At 46.4% G+C, this 16718-nt stretch overlaps 1 protein-coding gene across 3 annotated transcripts in view; it reads right to left on the minus strand.

Annotated features, from left to right (window-relative positions):
• lrfn5a (leucine rich repeat and fibronectin type III domain containing 5a) overlaps positions 1-16718 on the minus strand; it is a gene marked incomplete at its 3' end in the record, with an annotated part of 94409 nt that overhangs the window by 19321 nt on the left and 58370 nt on the right. For all 3 annotated transcript variants that reach the window (XM_084013786.1, XM_084013787.1, XM_084013788.1), the window contains 3 exons: positions 1589-1812; positions 978-1106; positions 26-206 (listed from right to left, as the gene is read on the minus strand). In XM_084013786.1, coding sequence (XP_083869912.1) covers positions 26-206; positions 978-1106; positions 1589-1785 — 507 coding nt within the window. In that variant the 5' untranslated portion in view covers positions 1786-1812. The remainder of the gene's footprint in view (positions 1-25; positions 207-977; positions 1107-1588; positions 1813-16718) is intronic.

Consider the following 16718-nt stretch of genomic DNA (forward strand, 5'->3'; position numbering starts at 1 on the left):
TGCCGTGGTCTAGAGAGATCCTGACCTGGATGGCCTCCCAGGGAATGGAGTCCAGGTTGTTGTAACTGAGGTCCAGCTCCTCCAGAGCCAGCAGGTCGTTGAACGCTCCCTGGTGGATCAGCATCAGCTGGTTGTTGTTCAGGATCAGGTGGTGGAGCTTCGACATCCCGCTGAACGTATCGTTGCCGATCCTTGTCAGCCGGTTACTGAGGGGGGGGGGAGAGATCAAAATGAATAAACAGCTTCATTTAAAGAGATTAAAAAGAGCATGTGGACCTGCATGTGGACCTGCATGTGGACCTGCATGTGGACCTGCATGTGGACCTGCATGTAGACCTGCATGTAGACTTACATGTGGACCTGCATGTAAATCTGCAGCTGGACCTGCATGTAGACTTAGATTTGGACCTGCATGTAGACCTGCATGTGGACCTGCGTGTGGACCTGCATGTAGACCCACATGTGGACCCGCAGGTGGACCTGCATGTGGACTTGCATGTAGACCTGCATGTAGACCTGCATGTAGACCTGCATGTGGACCTGCATGTAGACCTACATGTAGACCTGCATGTAGAACTGCATGTAGACCTGCATGTGGACCTGCATGTAGAACTGCATGTAGACCTGCATGTGGACCTGCATGTGGACCTGCATGTAGACCTGCATGTAGACTTACATGTGGACCTGCATGTAAATCTGCAGCTGGACCTGCATGTAGACTTAGATTTGGACCTGCATGTAGACCTGCATGTGGACCTGCGTGTGGACCTGCATGTAGACCCACATGTGGACCCGCAGGTGGACCTGCATGTGGACTTGCATGTAGACCTGCATGTAGACCTACATGTGGACCTGCATGTGGACCTGCATGTAGACCTGCATGTGGACCTTCAGGTAGACCTGCATGTAGACCTGCATGTGGACCTGCATGTGGACCTGCATGTGGACCTGCAGGTAGACCTGCAGCTGGACCGTACCTGTTGAGGTGCAGAGCTCTGAGGTTTTCCAGATCAGAGAAGGCATTGGGTGTGATGAAGGAGATGGTGTTTCTGGATAAGGTGAGGTCCACCAGCCGAGTCATGTTAGCAAAGTCCTTCCTCTTCACGCTGAGGAGCACCGAGACACAAACGGTTGATCAGAACACGTCCTACAGAATCCACATCTCTATTAAAAAGGATACATTGATATAGATTCTCTCCAGACTGCAGCGCTATGAGGAGCTGAGGTCCAGACTGGGACTTCCTCTCCGGCCCAAAGAAGATGATGGTTTTTTTCAGTGCTAATAAAAAGGTTCAACGTTCCTTAAATAATTTGATGTACACAGAATAAAACAATCTGAAAATAGTTCCATTTTGTTACTGTTTTTTTCTCTACGTCAGACAACTTTTAAAAACTCTGATTGTTGTTGTTTGTATTGTTCTAATCTTTATTTAAAAATGCCTTTTGTCATTGTTTGTATTGTTGTAATCTTTATTTAAAAATGCCTTTTGTCATTGTTCCCTGAGGTCTGGAGTATTTCCCTGGGTCTCGGTATGGACTTCTAGTATGGTGAGAACCCCGCAGACGGCCATCCAGCGGCGAGCGTTACCTCGTGACGAAGTTGTCGGCCAGCCGGAGCTCCACCGTGTGCCGGTCGATGTTCGGCGGCACAAACAGCAGACCTTTCTTGGCGCAGAGGGTTGCCAGGTTGGGTGACAGGATCTGACACACGCAGCGCTTCGGGCAGATCTGTGCCCGCACTGCCATGGCAACCGCCAGCATCACACACAGCAACAGCCTCTCCATTGTCCCGCCCCCACCTGGACACCACACCTGAGACGGACGGAGACAGACGGAGGGACGTTAATGGACTTCTTCTTCTTCAGATTAAGGTAGAAAACAGGCGTTCAGCACACAATCACATCACACAGGATTATAGTTGCCAGACTTCAACACGCTACACTGGACCATTCATACTAGTCACCACTTACTCCTTAAAATGTATCAAACTTGGCAACCGGAGTGAATCAGAATCTGCTGAGTTCAGATATTAATGATCAGACATGACTAGAGGATCCCAGAGGCCTCCGACAGTTGGATCACCCCCAACTTCTAGCTGTCGCTAATAAAACCAGAGGAGATGCTTATTAGAGCAGCACACACACACACACACACACACACACACACACACACATATTCAGTCATCATTAGGAAGCAGCAGTGCTTGTAGTTAATTAGGAATGGTTTAGAGAGAGAGAGAGAGAGAGCAGGGTGAGGCAGGGAGAGAAAACACTCATTAATGACAACCTTGGGGTTTGAAGGACATGGGCGAATCAGGATTAAAGGGATCACACACACACACACACACACACACACACACACACACACTGGGTGAGGCAGCTGAGCTTTTGAACTTTTCTCACTTTCTCTTCGTCAAAATAAAAGCGGTGAACGACTTTCTTCGCTGGTGTTTCCTCCTCCAGCATTCAGCCGCTCCGTCATTCTTCATCACTTCACTAACGACTCTGTCATCATCAGGTGGTAACGGCTGAGCCGGCGGCTTGCAGCTGGCGGTGCAGCGCAGAGAGAAGCTCAGATTACAACAGAGGGAGAGATGTCTTAAACAACAGCAGCAGTTGGAGCTCATTAGAAGGATTGGGTCCAAACATGGAGGACCAGCGAGGGAGGAACTAAACAGATCAGTTCTGTTGTCGAGTTCAGGAAGTGGTCCAGAAGTGGAATAAAGAGATGTTATTCCTCAAATCAAAATGCTCTTTTGTGCATTTCTGCATCCGTGGTGTTTCAGATACACAGGCAACACTTTTTATTATAATGATTGTCTGATTATTATTATTTCGGTCACCATTTTCATTCTTTAACGCCGGAACGTCCACACTAGTAGAAGGACAGAAACCCACAGAAGAGTTTGGAGATGAGTTCAGTATGTTTCTCAGTCACGGAGCGTCTCTGCTCCCTCAATGAGACAGGCTGATAGGAACTGCTGCATATTCATATTCTATTCATATTCCTCCGCTGCCTGGCTCCCAGACACCTTTTCTCTGGCCGGGGCGTGTGGTCCGCTCACTACGCATCTCTTTCATTCCCGGCATAATTACCGAGCTGAAATCTACGGCGACATCGGAGGTCATCCAATCCCTGCTCCTCCTCTCTCTCTCTGAGGAAGGAGAGCAGGAAGACAGAGCTGCAGCTAAATTGAGTCCCAGATGACTGATATGCTACACAGGGGGGGGGGGGCTGACCCATGTGACACGATAGCAGATATCCGTTCATTAACTACCCTGAGAAATGACTGTACAGTACTCAGAGAGAGACGGAGGAATGGAAGGAAACGAGGGAATCATCAGAGAAGAAGAAGACAGAGAGAGGAGAGCTAATTAAAATATGGGCTAAGCTGTGAAAGGAAACGGGGCAGACGGGATTTCATTTAGCGAGGAGGGACGAGGCGGGATGGATGGTGACGGCGTCACGCTGCCACGCCTCTACGTGACACGCCAACCTGATGTACGCCGCATGGCGTGGGGAGAAGCGGGCGTCGGCAGCTCGAGGTGATATGAAGGGCCGCTGGGATCAAATGCAGCGGCGAATTAACCAAGGGGATTATGGGTAAGAAGCAGAAATGAAGCTCTGTTTGTAGTGGTGTGTAAAATAGGATTTCTGTTTCACACACGTGTGTGTGTGTGTGTGTGTGCAGGCTTCTTTGAAGGCCGTCCACACCAGAGAGCCGTTCCACCGCTCGGATGGATTCTCCACACGCACCACAAACCAGCGGATCTCAGGCTGGTCCAAACCTCACGGGGGGGCATTCACACATCCAGACTCTTTTGAAGCCGCCAAGAAACTGTGATTAAAGATGACTCCCGTTGCTCCAGATCAGCACTTTCCTTTTCTTGAGAGGTCAGAACAAAATAAGAAAGTCAGTAAATGATTGACTTTGCCATGTTTGACTTATATCTGTGAGCTAAACGGCCATGTTGGACCCCGAAATATCTTCTTCTCTTCATGTGATGGGGTTACTCAGCAGGGTTTCCAGGTTACACATGCTTTTAAACGGGGTCATCAGTGTCACAACAGTGTCAGCTCATCAGTGTCAGCTCATCTCTTAAACCGTTTCAAGGTCATTGTACCTGAGGTCATTGTACCGGAGGTCATGTTATCTGAGGTCATTGTACCTGAGGTCATTGTACCTGAGGTCATTGTACCTGAGGTCATGTTATCTGAGGTCATTGTACCTGAGGTCATGTTATCTGAGGTCATTGTATCTGAGGTCATGTTATCTGAGGTCATGTTATCTGAGGTCATTGTACCTGAGGTCATGTTATCTGAGGTCATTGTACCTGAGGTCATGTTATCTGAGGTCATTGTACCTGAGGTCATGTTATCTGAGGTCATTGTACCTGAGGTCATGTTATCTGAGGTCATGTTATCTGAGGTCATGTTATCTGAGGTCATTGTATCTGAGGTCATGTTATCTGAGGTCATGTTATCTGAGGTCATTGTACCTGAGGTCATGTTATCTGAGGTCATTGTATCTGAGGTCATGTTATCTGAGGTCATGTTATCTGAGGTCATTGTACCTGAGGTCATGTTATCTGAGGTCATTGTACCTGAGGTCATGTTATCTGAGGTCATTGTATCTGAGGTCATGTTATCTGAGGTCATGTTATCTGAGGTCATTGTACCTGAGGTCATGTTATCTGAGGTCATTGTATCTGAGGTCATGTTATCTGAGGTCATTGTATCTGAGGTCATGTTATCTGAGGTCATTGTATCTGAGGTCATGTTATCTGAGGTCATTGTATCTGAGGTCATGTTATCTGAGGTCATTGTATCTGAGGTCATGTTATCTGAGGTCATTGTATCTGAGGTCATTGTACCTGAGGTCATGTTATCTGAGGTCATTGTATCTGAGGTCATGTTATCTGAGGTCATTGTATCTGAGGTCATGTTATCTGAGGTCATGTTATCTGAGGTCATTGTATCTGAGGTCATGTTATCTGAGGTCATTGTATCTGAGGTCATGTTATCTGAGGTCATTGTATCTGAGGTCATGTTATCTGAGGTCATTGTACCTGAGGTCATTGTACCTGAGGTCATGTTATCTGAGGTCATTGTATCTGAGGTCATGTTATCTGAGGTCATGTTATAAAGAAAATCATAAAGAGCAGATTTCTACAGTTTTATTTCGTATGGTTTGAAGGTCTAAAAGTGATGTAAAAATGTATTTCTGTGCGATGGAACGGTGAAGTGATAAAACACATATTCTTGGGTTTGACACTCGTCATTCAACATCAAATCAGCCGTTCTGGTCCCGGCTGAACAGGTTCAGGTTGGGGAACTGAACACCTTCTCTGACTGACGGAGGGACCCTGCATCTGTGAGTAAAGAGCTCGTCACTTTAGAAGGAAAAACTACTCTGTCGTCCTAAAGTGTCATCCAGCGTTTGCAGGGCTCTCTGTTGAGGAGAGTCAGGGAGCGCCCTGAGGTACTCCTGGTGTTAGAATGGATTCGTCATGTCGGAGTTAGGAAAACACTTCATCGGTGAAGCCTCCTACAGTCTCAGAGCGCCGGGCTCGCCTTGTTTACCGCAACGTGCTGTGAAAACGGCTCCGTGGTCCAGGCGGACCTCAAACCGCTCCTCAAACGGCTCCGTGGTCCACGTGGACCAGCTCCGTGGTCCACACGGACCTCAAAACACTCCTCAAACGGCTCTGTGGTCCACGCGGACCTCAAGCGGCTCCGTGGTCCACGTGGACCAGCTCCGTGGTCCACACGGACCTCAAACCGCTCCTCAAACGGCTCCGTGGTCCACGCGGACCTCAAGCGGCTCCATGAACCACGCGGACCTTTCCTGAGGTTTCCGTGACATGGAAAACCAGATGAGTCCAGATATCAGATATCATAACGACCAGATTAATGTGGAGGAGAGTGGTGCAAACAAAGATGGATGACCTCCTTCATGTATCATATTTCTGCAGCCGGAGGCAGATTATAGTAACATAAATGAATGTTTATTCATTCGACCTACTAGGTGTGTATTTCACTCACCTATAATGGAACATAGCATGAACAGATTAATATGATTTGATTGTTGACTCTATGGATTATTACAGATGTGGCTCTCATGTCATGTATCAGACAGATAGTATTGCATTTAAACCTGAATCACGTCCTTAACGTCTGCATTGACAGACAGGCAGGTCGACCAATCATTTCCTGGCCTGACGTTTATGATTGGACGGGGTTTTTACAGTCCTGCCACGCCCACAGATAACATTCTACATGTTTTATGTTATATCACCTCCTCAACCTTTAAGGATGTGAGATAGTCAGTTGGTTTTTGGACTTCATTCAAAGCACTGCGACTCGTAGAAAAGCTTTTCATTTTCTCCAGTAGATTCATAGTTTACATGCTCTTCTGTGCCTCCTTGCTTGTACCTCGCTTGTTTCTACCAGAATATAATGCTGAACAGAAAAGCACCGATACCCAGACCCCCCCCCTCGCTTCCACTCGTTGGCTTTGTTTTGCTGCCGTGTCCGCTGGAGTAGAGGAGCTCATGCTGCAGCTAATGGCTTCACCCGCTTGAACAACAGGGGTCAGCAGCTGCCTAAATACATCACAATTACTCTTTATTCAATTAGTGCACTTTGAGAACACTGCACTGAGCAAGGCCAGCACACACACACACACACACACACACACACCCTACAATGAACTATTTTAAGTTATGTGTTAAAAAAAGGGAACATTCTCCTCGTGCATCTTCCCCCTCAGACCTCTAATGAAATCTGAATTCCTTCATGCTGTCGGCCAGATAATTGTGTTCGAACTGTCAGAAACAAGTGATGGGATCCCTCAGGACGGCTGGCGGGTAAAAGGGGCGGTGCGGGTACGAAGAGAGGGAAGGAGTAAACATAGAAATAATGATGTATTTTGGGAGACTAATGCAACACAAGTTGTGTTGTGATGCCGTCGGCAGAGGTTGCTGATTTCGGCTACTTTTTAATTTGCCAGAAGGCGTCGTCATGACTAATGCTGGTTCAGCTAGTTTCCATAAAAACAATTTGAAGATGAGTATCAATCTTACGACCACGAGAAGATATATTTCCATGCCGTCCAGGCCTTCAGCATCAATTCCAACCCATCCATCCATTTTTTTTTATATTGCTTCAAGGCTGAGAAATCTTCCCAGCTGCCTCCTCCACTCCATCGCTATCACCTCTTCAGGACTCAATTGGACTTTATAGATGAAATCAAACCAATCAAAGGCAGAAACAGCCAGATGGAAGAGAACACGAGCTGCCAGGAATACGAGACGATCACCGCCAAGGTCAGCCCGATAGCAACGGAATGGGACAACACACAGATGGACACACACACACACACACACACACGAGCATTGATTTGAGATCCAGTTACCAACACACTCATGCATCGTGAGTGTGACTGCGAGAGAAAGAGAAGAAGTGAAAGAAAACAGGAGATTTGTAACAGGAGATCTCAGCGCTTTAAGTGCCTCATTCACCGCCGTGCTCAGTAATATCTGCTCTACAATGCTATTTCCACACCATTACATCACGGCACCATTTTTAAAAAAGCCGTCAGAGTGCATCCATCAGCGGCTATCAGATGATTTTGTGTTTACAAGACAGTTTCTGCACCAGGACATTAATATCACTATCCCTCCAAAGTGCACACATCCGCGATGCTGGGATGAATCTGACGGGGAAATTGGTTTTCTCAGCTCGTTGTTGTCTGAGGTGGTCGAGCATCATTGGTGCCATTAAAAGGAGTGTAAGGTAGTCTGTACATCATTAGAGCATGAAGTTATTTCAGCTGCATTACATCACGGACGCTCGGCATCCACATGACGCATTAAGTCTTTGTGTCTCGGGAATGCAACCGCCTTAAACTTGCATATTTTCTAATAGCCAGCAGGGGGCGACTCCAAAGTAAGTCTGATGGCAAGGAAGATGAGAAAATGAGGCTTTTCTCTCTTGATTTATTATCGAAGTAAACATTGTAAACATAAGTTGAACATCTCAATTGTATTTTTTTTTGTGGCAATAAAACATCTTGTTTAAGTGTGGGTGGTTCTTCCTCCTCGTGTCGCCTCTGATTGCAGAACACTAAGACAGCATCGGCCAAAGAGCCAAACCCGAGACTTCAGGACCGTAGTCCACTAACCGACGGGTGACATCACGAGGTCCACTTCTACGATGTCGAGTTATTCGGATGAACATCTCTGCACACGTTTCACAAAGAGACTCACTTCCATCCAACGGCGTGACATTATAACTCAGATATAACAACATTCTATTTTTTACCCTCATGAAGTGAAATCTGCACCGGCTGCTGTTCAGACCACACATGTTGAATGTGAAATAGTCCACGCAGTACAAGCCATCACTCTCTAAAGGTCAACAGGTTGTTTAGTGTCGACTGGGCATCTGTGTTTGAGCCTGTTGCACCAAACACCTGCGTCGGTCAGCCGGTCTGGCCTTTGGTCCGGTGTTACGTGAGACCACCGACTCTCTTCTGAAAAGCTGGTTTGGACTTTGGTGTTAAGCGCTTGCTTCACACGGCACAAACAAGAAGTGACTCGGACTAGCGGCCTCACAGGTGCTTTCAGGCAACAAGCCGAGCAAAACATGCCGTGGATGGTTATGAGGTCAGTGGGAGTTCTAGCAGAAACAGGTGCGATCCAAGTTCATCCATTCATATTTGATACCTGCATCCCCCGACCTCCAGCAGCAACACAAGGTGGAGTTGTCCTGCGTTGACTCAGGCAAAGAGAAGAGAGTAGTCCCTGCTAAATGTCTGAATCAGTCACACACACACACACACACACAGACTCAGTGTGTTTGCTTAAAAGCAATCATCCGTCCTGTCAGGGAACATGTCCACTGGCTGTTTGTGGGTAAAAACACAGGCAGCTAAAAAAACTTTGATGGTCAAGTTGAAAGAAGAGAATCGAGTCAGAGGAGGAGATGTTTTGGATTTACAGGTGCTATTAGCTGCACAACATCATTAACAAATGGATCACGCCCCATTGACCCCAGAATGCTAACCTTGGATCACACACAACCAGGAACAACCAAAATATCCCTTTTCTTCTCGATACCTAACGGAGGACTCCAGATGTTAGACTCGACCAGAGCTCTAATTGCTGATTTACGTTGCCGGAGTTTGTTTTCATCCTCCGAGAGGCAACAAAGTATCTGATGTTAATAAAAGGACAGTATTTATTTCACCCTGTCATCGGAACCGCCACGAGCGTCGACGCACTCGTCTGCCGGAGGGGAGATACGTCGTGTACAAAAGAAATCTCATTAATCCGCCCTGTCATTACAAATACATGTTGTTCTGCGAGACGTTTACGCCGGGGACGACACTTTGTAGATTGGTGTTTTTAATGTACTCACGCACGCAGGCAGAAATACATAAATGCATATTTTAATTCAAACAATCAGGTCCGAGTCCCCCGAGAACAAATCTGCCAGATGTAGTCTGCTTCACAACACTGTACCTTCCTGTAATTTCACCCTCTTCCATGTGTTTGTGTCGTTTTATCATTAAAGTCTGTGTCGGAGGTCATCAATGCAGATTCTCTATATATTACTTTTCTCCATATTTCAGAAGCAAAACAACTATTCAGAGTTGATTCAAACCTACGTCGTCACACGGGAAACACTGTTTGCATCTTTGCTGCAACCTGGCATTATGCAGCGCTTCCTGTTGTACAAGATTAACGTCTTATTGTGCATTGTCCCTGCCTTGAAATAAACAAGTACACATCTCTGGGAAGCGGAGACCAAAGACAACGTAAAAGGAGATCTTCAGGATCGTGACTGAAAAGAACGTTTATCATAGCGAACACTGCTTTTGTAGTGATGAATATTAAGTTTGTTGGCCTGTAAATGCCTTCACACAGCAGCAGACTGTTTGATTTGGACTGTGGACTCTACATGTATGTTTTTAAACTACTTTGAAGACCTTTTGGGAACAAATTAAGGTTACAATTATGAACAAACTAAGGGAATCCCTCGGCGATGTTGGACTCAATCAGAGGGAATATTTTATCATCTTAATGTTCTGCACTCCTTGAGCAAAAAGACTGGAGTTAAGAAAACAGTACTGTGGTACAAATGTGACGGAACATAAAACGCTGGCCAGACTGAGAAGGTGAGAAAAAGAAAAGAAGAGTATCATGAAGTCAGAAACCCAGAGAGGGTTTCTGTTGATAATGGGCTCTCTGGGGTGAGAAACGTATTAATCATGAATTGAGAAGGGGCAATAAATATTTGATTCAAACTGTCTAAATTGGGTCAGGCCGTTTTTACATCAGAATGTATCGCAGAGCAAGATCACATGGTGAGGCGGGGACAAGTGAAGAAGACACATCGAAGCGTGGAGAAGATCTGAAAGCGACTTCTGAGGCGTCATGAAATACAGATTCTTTATGAGCTGCTAATCAACGGGATCCTGATACAGACACGCTTCAAAGCATCGCAGATAACAGACTGTTTACGGATTGATGGATACGTTGGTGACGAGACGCATCCAACTACGATGCTAACGTTAACATTTCCCTGGAGCCCATATCGACATGCTAACACACTGCTTTACATGAATTATCATGGATGAACTCCATATGAACAGATAACAACATATCAACTGATTCTTTTGGGGCTAATGGGGTTAACTATTATCTTTTAAGATAATATTGCTAGCTTGTTAGCTTCTGTAGCGAGTGCTTTTAAAAAACATCCAGCAGTTTGATCCATTTCTATGTTCTGGTTTCTATTTACCTGCTGTCCAAGATTCACTCTGTTTGGTCTCCACCACCTCCTGAGGGAAACACCTGGTCTCTGGTGGTTCAATGTGCTATGTTCACCAGGTGGTCTCACTGTGTTCACCCCACCACACACACACACACACACACACACACACACTCAGTGTGGGAGCTCAGCATCTGACTGTGTCACACTTCTTTAAGTCTGTTTACAAGGGTGTAAATTGGTAATTAGTTTGTGTGTGTTGCTGCGGTTATGCTAGCAGGGAAATGTCTCTGTTGTGGCAACAAAGAACATTTGGTTTGAATGGATGAAGAAAGAGAGAGAGACATAGAGAGAGAGAGACATAGAGAGAGAGAGAGAGATCGAGAGAGACATAGAGAGAGATAGAAAGACATAGAGAGAGATAGAGAGACATACATAGAGAGAGACATAGAGAGAGAGGTGGGAGGATGACAAACCGTTTCCATCATCATCCTCGAGGCGAGAGGAGGCTGCACGCTTACATAAGAAGACACAAAACACAGCTCACATATGCCCCCCCCTACACACACACACACACACACACACACATACACACACACACACACACACACACACATACACACGCACACACACACACACACACACACATACACACACACACACACACACACACATACACACACAGTCACAAATACATTGCTTTTGTTTGTTTGCAATAAATGGGGTTTGGCCTGTGGAGCAACACATTGTGGGAGGGCATTAGCTAGTAATGACACGTGTGTGTGTGTGTGTGTGTGTGTGTGTGTATGTGTGTGTGTGTGTTCAGTGTCAACCTCTCATCTTATTCTCAACTTCAAGAACAATCAGGAATAACAGCTGAATCCTCAGCGAGAGGATATTTGTTCAAAGAAGAGCGGCTTCTTCTTTTTCTTCTTCTCCTTCTTCTTCTTCTCCATCTTCTTCTTCTCCTTCTTCTCCTTCTTCTTCTTCTTCTTCTGCTTCTTTTTCTGCAGACTTGATTTTTCCCCGTGTTGGTTCAGAAGCAATCAAACGGAGTCAAACCAGCGATATGAGACGATCCCCAGCAGCCCGTTTAGTCCTGAACGTTACCTTGAATGTGAATTACTTTGCAGCTTGTATTTCGATCTGAACAGAGTTTTTAAATTTGCACAGCCGAGGGCAACAGTCTGGTTGGAGCTTCACCTTTTCAAACGTGTGTCTAAGAATCAGATGAAACCCTGAGTGGATCCATTCTCTCCCAGATCTCCTCTCTGCATTCATTGAAATTCATAATCCCCGTGTGTACGTTATGTCCTCGTTAATGACACCTATTAGAAATCTCTGTTGGAGACGTTGGATGCAATTACAGGGGAAGCATGGTTCAGCCAATCAGAGAGAGGGTGTCGCTCATTTGCTTTGTTTCCAAACAGACCGTTATTTCCACTAAACTGCCGTCATTACACTTTACATTTGACAGCCAATAACAGCTTATGTACACGGAGCTTTACGTATCGTCTTCTTTTATAGCGACGCACTAATGATGATATTAACTCGTTAACGATGCAGGCAGATGCAGACTGTTTGGTCTGTTCTTGGTTTTCTGCTTTTACTGGCCACTAAATACTATTTCTGTGAATAATAGTGAATAAACTGAATTGGCCTCATGGCGAGACATTTGCTTTAGTCGGCTGTAGCCTTTGTAACCTCATACGTGGTGTTTTCTTTTACCAGACATGGACATACATATGATCTAGCTCAGGGGCGTCAGCAGCATTTGGTCTGTTGTTCCTAGAAATGAAAATGACAATTAAACAGTCCTATCATTGTTATGCTGACATACTTTTTATAAAGCCTTTGCAGTAGTAGTTATAAAACTCACTACAGACTCGTTATGTTATCAATATACGGTGGCGACGCCTATGACCTACTGTCACTAAGTAAGGGTGAGAGTCTACTGAATCTCTTCCCTCATACACTGTAGGGTTTCCTTTAAATATGACATTTCTTTAGATTAAACATATGCTGCTCCCAATCACTGATGATGAAGTTGTTTATTAATAATCCTTTGTTCTCCCCAATGAAACAAAGTCACTTCCTCTCATTTGCACATGACTAAATAATGACCACCATTATTTCTGAGTAATAGTCGCTGCTTGGTAATTAACAGCCAGTAAGCTGGATCCCCCGAGGGAGTCGGCGGACGGAGGTATCGGCAGCTCCATCAGCATCGGCTCAGCGGTGACATCCGTCACGCAGAGCAGTTACCACGCATTTCACTTCACTGGAGAGGAGAACGTCTGCTGCAGTCCTTCCACCTTCACCTTCACCACTCTCTTCACCTCCACTCTCTCCACCTCCACCTTCACCACTCTCTTCACCTCCACTCCCTCCACCTCCACCTTCACCACTCTCTCCACCTCCACTCCCTCCACCTCCACCTTCACCACTCTCTCCACCTCCACTCCCTCCACCTCCACCTTCACCACTCTCTCCACCTCCACCTTCACCACTCTCTTCACCTCCACTCCCTCCACCTCCACCTTCACCACTCTCTCCACCTCCACCTTCACCACTCTCTCCACCTCCACTCCCTCCACCTCCACCTTCACCACTCTCTCCACCTCCACTCCCTCCACCTCCACCTTCACCTCTCTCTCCACCTCCACTCCCTCCACCTCAACCTCCACTCCCTCCATCTCAACCTCCACTCCCTCCACCTCCACCTTCACCACTCTCTCCACCTCCACTCCCTCCATCTCAACCTCCACTCCCTCCACCTCAACCTCCACTCCCTCCTCCACTCCCTCCATCTCAACCTCCACTCCCTCCACCTCAACCTCCACTCCCTCCATCTCAACCTCCACTCCCTCCTCCACTCCCTCCATCTCAACCTCCACTCCCTCCACCTCAACCTCCACTCCCTCCATCTCAACCTCCACTCCCTCCATCTCAACCTCCACTCCCTCCACCTCAACCTCCACTCCCTTCTCCACTCCCTCCATCTCAACCTCCACTCCCTTCTCCACTCCCTCCATCTCAACCTCCACTCCCTCCACCTCCACCTTCACCACTCTCTCCACCTCCACTCCCTCCACCTCCACCTCCACTCCCTCCATCTCAACCTCCACTCCCTCCTCCACTCCCTCCATCTCAACCTCCACTCCCTCCACCTCAACCTCCACTCCCTCCTCCACTCCCTCCATCTCAACCTCCACTCCCTCCATCTCAACCTCCACTCCCTCCACCTCAACCTCCACTCCCTCCACCTCAACCTCCACTCCCTCCATCTCAACCTCCACTCCTTCCACCTCAACCTTCACTCCCTCCTCCACTCCCTCCACCTCAACCCCTCCACCTCCACTCCCTCCACCTCAACCCCTCCATCTCAACCCCTCCGCCTCAACCCCTCCACCTCAACCTTCACTCCCTCCACCTCTAACATTTACAGTTTACAGAAGGAGGCCTTTACTCGCCGTAAAAGGAGCTGCTTGTAATGTCATCATCATCATCATCATCATCATCACATTAGACTCCATGTTGAGAAGATGAAGTGCTGCTCCCTAATAACGGAGGGACAAGTTCATCTGAAGGCACGTTGTGTTCTTCCTGATGCTACAGCGACTTTTACACACTGATCACACACATTCTAGGTCTGAAACAGAGACGGGATGGACTGACACCCTCCACTACTGTCTTTGTCTCCGTAACAACAAGTGCACTTTGTGATTGTTGGACGCGTCTGGTTCCTTTAATGTGCACTCGACATTCTCACACCACATCATCGTGAAGCAGTGTGCTGCTTTGGAAAACATTTAAAACGATTTACAACATGTTCTCAACATCTTGACATTGTTCAGAACTGATTCGACTTCAGCTGGCCATCGCTGAAATCAAACAGATGTCGCTCAGCAAAGTCCGATTCTTCTCTGTTCTGGTCCTCAGCGGTGGAACAAACTCCCAACCAACGTCAGGACAGCAGAGTCACGGCCACGACATGTTGTGGCTTCTTTCTTTCACAAATGTAACTTATGGAAGTCGCTTTGGATAGAAGCGTCTGCTAAATGCCCTAAATGTAAATGTTAATGTAAATGTTACGTGGAAGTCAGACCACAAAAAGAATGACTCAGCCAACTAAAATATACATGAAAACATGAATTCCCCCACAACATACAAACTACAGACGCAGAGTCTGTTAATGTTTCTTCATCCACTTCACAAAGTTACTAAATATAGACCCCAGCAGGTCCAGCTGAAGGAGTGCTTTAGACTTGGTCAACTATCAAATTGCTGGTCCCAGGCCAGCCCACTGAGATGTTTACTTCCTGAGAAACGCTGTCTTGACCTTGTAATTTCCAACCGAGGTGCTCAATAAGAAATGAGCCGGAGAGAGAGAGAGATGGGGAGAGAATGAGGAGTGTGTTTGTGTCCTGCAGACTCCTTCATTATTCACAGGCAGCACATTTAACACACAATCACACAGCAATGCCACATTAAATGCAGAGAGAAGAATGACCATGAATTTTTCAGAAAAGTCACGCAGCGACGGCGAGAGAAGGACGACGAGGAGAGACGGTGAATCACAGCGAGGGACGTCAGAGGAAGAACATATTAAACTTGCATAAAGCTTCTTCTCTCACGTTGCCGGCAGCTCGGCGTCGCGTCGTCACAGCCGGAGGAGTTCACAGTGAGCCGAGCGGGGCTGTGCTCGGGTCGACGCTTTCAATTCACATTCTCTTCCTTGACCAGAGCTAACGGCTGCGATGCCTTGCTGCCGGGCTCAGGGCAGCAGCAGACCGAGGTCGTACAGCAGCAGCAGCTCCCATGTGTTTGTGTGTCCAATGATATGAATATGAAGCAGGCATAAATACATGTATTCATTAAAAATGGATTCATGTGAGGACTTCCTCAGAGGACTGTTCATTTAAAAATACTGTAGGAGGATTTAGTCAACTGAGAGCAAACATCATGTTTACGTGCAAAATATCAAACAAAATGACAAACGCAGTGAGAAAACATATGTCCCTGTATTGATCGTAAAGATTTACTGTGAAGACTTGATGACGTTCGATCTTTGATCTCCACAGACGTTAAACTGTCGCTGCTTCAAACAGGCTGAAATCCAAATAAACACACTTCTCATGTTCACAGTGCACAGTTATAATATTTTATACTACAGCTATAATAATAGCATTAAGGCGCTGGATGTGGTGGGACAGAAGCTGCATATGGATCCAAACACACACTTCTGGGAGACATCAGGTCCTAAAATACGAAGTTTAAAGTGGGATTCTGGTGATTCTGAGACATCTATTATTCATCTATTATTCATCGCGGGTCAATTAGTTTTAATGAAAACAAACAGCTCCTTTGCAAATCGTGTGTAAAGGATTCAAATGTAGCGGTTTCATCAAGTGAAGGCTAAAAAGCCTCACGCGGCTCAACTGACACTGAATTATTCTGTAAATACATACAAACAGGGCATTTGGCTTCTGAATGCAAATCACTTGTATTGACTTTAGAGTGGATCCGTCCCGTTGACTGACGTCTGCTTTTTCTCGTCGTCATAGTGTTGACTTTCTGCCGTTACGAGGAAATTAATATGAATGACAATATTCAGTTAAATGCACTTTGATACCTGCAGCAGCAAAACTCACACACATGGAGAGGTGTTGTCAATGGATTCCACCTCAGTATGTGTGTGTGTGTGTGTGTGTGTGTGCGTGCTACACTTCCTTTACTGTGTCAGAGACTTATCAGTAGCCAGCAGCTAATCACCACAGTATCTGGGTTAAATACAGATCACGGCGGTTTGTGTGTGTGTTTGTTTGCATGTCTACACATTTAAACATACATAAATAACCACCACAATAACTAGGCTAAATACAGCTTGTGTGTGTGTGTGCGTGTGTGTGTGTGTGTGTGTATTAGCCGTTGCATAC

This window comes from Eutrigla gurnardus (assembly GCF_963514095.1).
Source record: "Eutrigla gurnardus genome assembly, chromosome: 7".
NCBI lineage: Eukaryota > Metazoa > Chordata > Actinopteri > Perciformes > Triglidae > Eutrigla > Eutrigla gurnardus.